The sequence below is a fragment of the Gregarina niphandrodes genome (assembly GCF_000223845.1).
Source record: "Gregarina niphandrodes unplaced genomic scaffold scaffold00048, whole genome shotgun sequence".
Lineage (NCBI taxonomy): Eukaryota > Apicomplexa > Conoidasida > Eugregarinorida > Gregarinidae > Gregarina > Gregarina niphandrodes.
In genome coordinates, this window is record NW_011646047.1 from 30,867 (window position 1) to 34,714 (window position 3,848).

General features: G+C 50.8%; 2 protein-coding genes across 2 annotated transcripts; both read right to left on the minus strand.

The window, feature by feature from the left end:
- Positions 1–48: 48 nt before the first annotated feature.
- On the minus strand, positions 49–1,174 carry GNI_159430 (SNF2 family amine-terminal domain protein; the record flags this gene model as incomplete). The annotated part of the gene is made up of 3 exons (XM_011136310.1): positions 49–638; positions 682–1,038; positions 1,099–1,174. Coding segments are annotated over 3 exons (1,023 nt in total), but the record flags the coding sequence as incomplete, so codon positions are not given.
- A 639-nt stretch (positions 1,175–1,813) lies between these two features.
- Positions 1,814–2,378, minus strand: GNI_159440 (COPI associated protein; the record flags this gene model as incomplete). The annotated part of the gene is made up of 2 exons (XM_011136311.1): positions 1,814–2,114; positions 2,170–2,378. The coding sequence occupies 2 exons, from the start codon at positions 2,376–2,378 to the stop codon at positions 1,814–1,816; spliced, it is 510 nt and encodes a 169-aa protein (XP_011134613.1).
- Between the last annotated feature and the right edge of the window lie 1,470 nt (positions 2,379–3,848).

The following is a 3,848-nucleotide window of genomic DNA, read 5'->3' on the forward strand; positions in this document are numbered from 1 at the left end:
CAGAAGACGTACTGAAATTCGAAACAATGGCACTTGCAGTGGGCTTACAGTTGCAGTCAACAACTGCACAGCAGTTGCAGTGAACAGTAACTGTTGTGGAAGAGTGCTTACTGCTACGACTTTGTCCGGCAAGACCGTTCTGAGTAGAACGTTGCTTCGTCTGAGTACGAAGGCGTTGGTGATTTTCGCGAGCGTGGACAACTTGTCTTTGGCAAAAGTAATCTCCTTATCCGTTGCGTCTGGGTTGATCCCTGCCAGGATCGGATTTACATAATTTTTCCGGGATTTGTCGTCGGTGAAAATTACAGGGTTAGCGAGTGCGCCCAGGATGAAGAATTCGTTCAGGTCATTTTGTAATGGTGTCCCCGTTAGTAGTAATCGTTTCCTGCAGTCCATAGAAGCAATGGCCGAGCTGATACCGCTTTCTGAGTTCTTTAATCGGTGTGCTTCATCAGCGATAATTAAATCGAATTTTAATTTGTTTTTAATTAATTTCAAATGCATTCGAACCGCTTCATATGACACTATGAGGACTTTGGATACTCGGTCATATTTGAACCCTTCCAGCTTCGCCAATACTTTAGAACGTACTCCATCATTTACTGCCGTATGACGACAAGCACCTTTCAACCATTTATCTAACTCAGCTGACCAATTTCCCACTAGAGATGCCGGACATACCACCAGAACCTTCTCTGCCACTAAGCGACATTATCACCCCATGCATACCCACCTTGTATACACCCACCATGTGCAGCCACAGCCGTATGAACGTACATCTTTTGTTTTGACCATCGAAGCTTTGTAGCAACGTCCACATTACTGCAATGCTCTGAAGGGTTTTTCCAAGACCCATATCATCTGCGAGTATGCATCCGTTCGCCTTAGTGGTGTCCACAATTTCCGCAACCTCTTTCGGATAGTCACTGAGACCCAGCAAGCAAGCGAACATGAAAGCGACACCCTCACGTTGGTGTGGTCGTAATACACGGGCACATACTTCAGGCACCGGTACATAATGTCCTTCCCGATCGATAGCTGAAAGGCCATGGATTATAACCCGTTTCACATCGTGACCATGCCTCCCCAAGTGCTTACGCAGATTCAGCGGATTGTAGCTCCCATCCGACAGTGGAGTTGGTTTCTCATCACACGTATCCACTGTTCCTAGCATTGGAGGTAACGATCCAAATCGCATTAATGATCCCAGCTTGAGGCGCTTGTTCTCCGGTTGGTTTGAACGGGGATCTGCCACGAGAACTTGGTCAGTGACTAGTCTGAGGGTTTGTTATGGGATAAGGGCGTACGTGAATAAGGGCTTATGAATGGCTGATGCCCATCTTGAGCCAGCATGCTCAACACAGGCATCCGAATGAGCACTGTTCGACCGTCTTCATATCGTCTCATGAAGCCGTTTGCAGTGGGGTTATCGTGCGTGGTCCGCCTGTGGTGTGGCAGGTTAGCTATAACACGCTACAACGCGTTGACACACACTCTTTCGCACGTTGTAACCTCTCTCGCGCGCAACCTCTTTCGAGCTTTAACTTCGTTCGCGATTGTAGGAAATAAGTGGGATAGTGGGAACAAACAAGCGGTGAGGGACAAGTGCAGTGGGACAAGTGCAGTGGGATGTGCAGTTCTGAAAAAAAAGGTATGACGCTGCTGAAGCGCCTGAATTTATGAGCCTACTGTTTTGGCACGAACAGCATCCGACCCGGCTACTGAGTCAAGGACATTTGACATCGACATTCAATCTCAAGAGCGCTTGACCAAGTGAGATTGACTCAGACCATTTAACCAGCTTTTTTTCCACTTAGTAGTACATACTTGAACGAGTAACGTATTGGCTCTTTGCATATTTCTCATTTAGTGATTCGAACTTGGCGGTGTGGATAAGACAGTACACCACACCTACAGCAACCATGTAGCAACCCGCCGCGAATAGCAGGAAGTCTTGGAAGCCGTATGCCAAGCCTAGGAGTCCGAAAAATGCGTACATCAAGCCCTTCCCACCGACTACGGTGGTGAAAGGCAGCCACCGGTACACAAACATCTTCCATGAGTTCTCACCCAGGGTCTTGCCTTCAATCGCGATCACGCTCATACCAAACGCTCTACAATATCGTGGTCCGTAATCCCAGTGCAATCCGTGATGTTCCGTGTTGATACATTAGATACAAATGTAGTAAATATGCAACAGGGTTGAAAACAACTTTAATAACATTCAACATTCCGAGGGCGCTCGCCAAACACATCGCCACTCCGCCCAGGGCGGCAAATGCACGGATTGGAGCTGGTCCCTCTAACTCTTCACGCATACCCTTCACGTCGAAGGCCGGACGATCCCGCAACACGGCGTTCCAATCATTCTTGTTCATTGAATCAACCTAAAATCGCCAGAATATCGCCAGTACCCAACAGGGAAACCACTCGTAACAAAATAACGGGTGCTGGTCGGTTACAGCGCGCAATTCGACCTTAATAAAAAATATTCGACTCCCTACCCCTGCATGGATTCCCACGACCATGCTGGTCGTCGTGAGCAGAGGTGTCTTCATCGCACGGCTCGGGCCTACGCCTTTCAAAAGTCGCATCCCATCCCGCTGACGTGGTCTATCGGTACCGCCCCTTCGCACACTATTCACGCGGCTACCTCACCGGCCGACATTGCGGTCCGAGAACCCGAACATCCACTCCCCGTGCACCTGGCTTCGTCGCCAACTTTGTTTTTGAGAGTCTTCGGCACTCTCCACGTCATCGCTTGGGGTCCTCACTGGCATTCGGCCGACGACACAACTTCACACCGAATTTGCCAACGCTCACAATAGCACGCCACTCTCTCGGAAAATCGCTACGCGGCAGCTGGTGGCAGATCCACTCAGGCCGTCGCAGCCTGGCTTGACCCTGGCTCACCTCCTTGGAGGGAGCTTCCGGCCTCCTTCCTTCGCAGGGAGGCTTTCACGCCATCCTCGCCGATTCGCATGGGCCTCTCCCCGGACTGCCTCACTTCGTTGCCTTTCGCGGCACAGGCTGGTGCCCGCAGCGCTCCTCCGTGAGGCTGGCCCTAGGCACTTTTAACGACCTTAGGGCCCGTGCGCCTCAACTCTGCCGCTGTGTTTCACGTTCATCAACCTATGGTTGCCAGTGTGGTAACACATCGCTGAGACTGTTGCCATAAACCTGCCTCGTTTAGCACATCCAAGCTCGCACCAGTTGACAACCGCGATCAGGACATTTTCTTATCTCGCCAGGATCGGCCCCCCCCATATAGTTCTCTGCACGGGGACCGCCACACAGCTTTTGGTCCTAGCGCCTCTCAATAGCCTTGATCAAAGACCTTGCGATCGTGAATACATCTCGCTGGCGCTGTCCACAAAGTGCATCAACCTGATATACTGTGCGTCACAGCCTTCCGGCACTTTTCCAACTGACCCAGCAGACACGTATGGGAGCTGAGCGACCCTCTGCAACATGTAGTACTGGTGGTACACATGCGATTCATACGGTGGGTCATTGGTTATATGTGTCCACAATATGTTTGATCACCACTGTTAAGTGACATGAGGGACTGAAAGGGATCTGGCCTTAGTGTACAGAGATGTGAAAGGGGGTATGACACTAATCGAGGCCGTCCTGAAGAACCCTGGTCGCTGCTGTGGTGACCTGTGAGGTATGTGGTGATCTCTGTGATGATGGAGGAGATGCTCCCGAGGGCGCTGTTGTCGCAATGCGAGTGATTCGGATGGCGGAAGTCGATCGGGATGATCATCAAGAACCGGCTGTCCGTGGGTCGGTGAAGGAGAAAGAAAGATGGGGAAGCCATCCATGGATGAAGGGGCGCCATGATG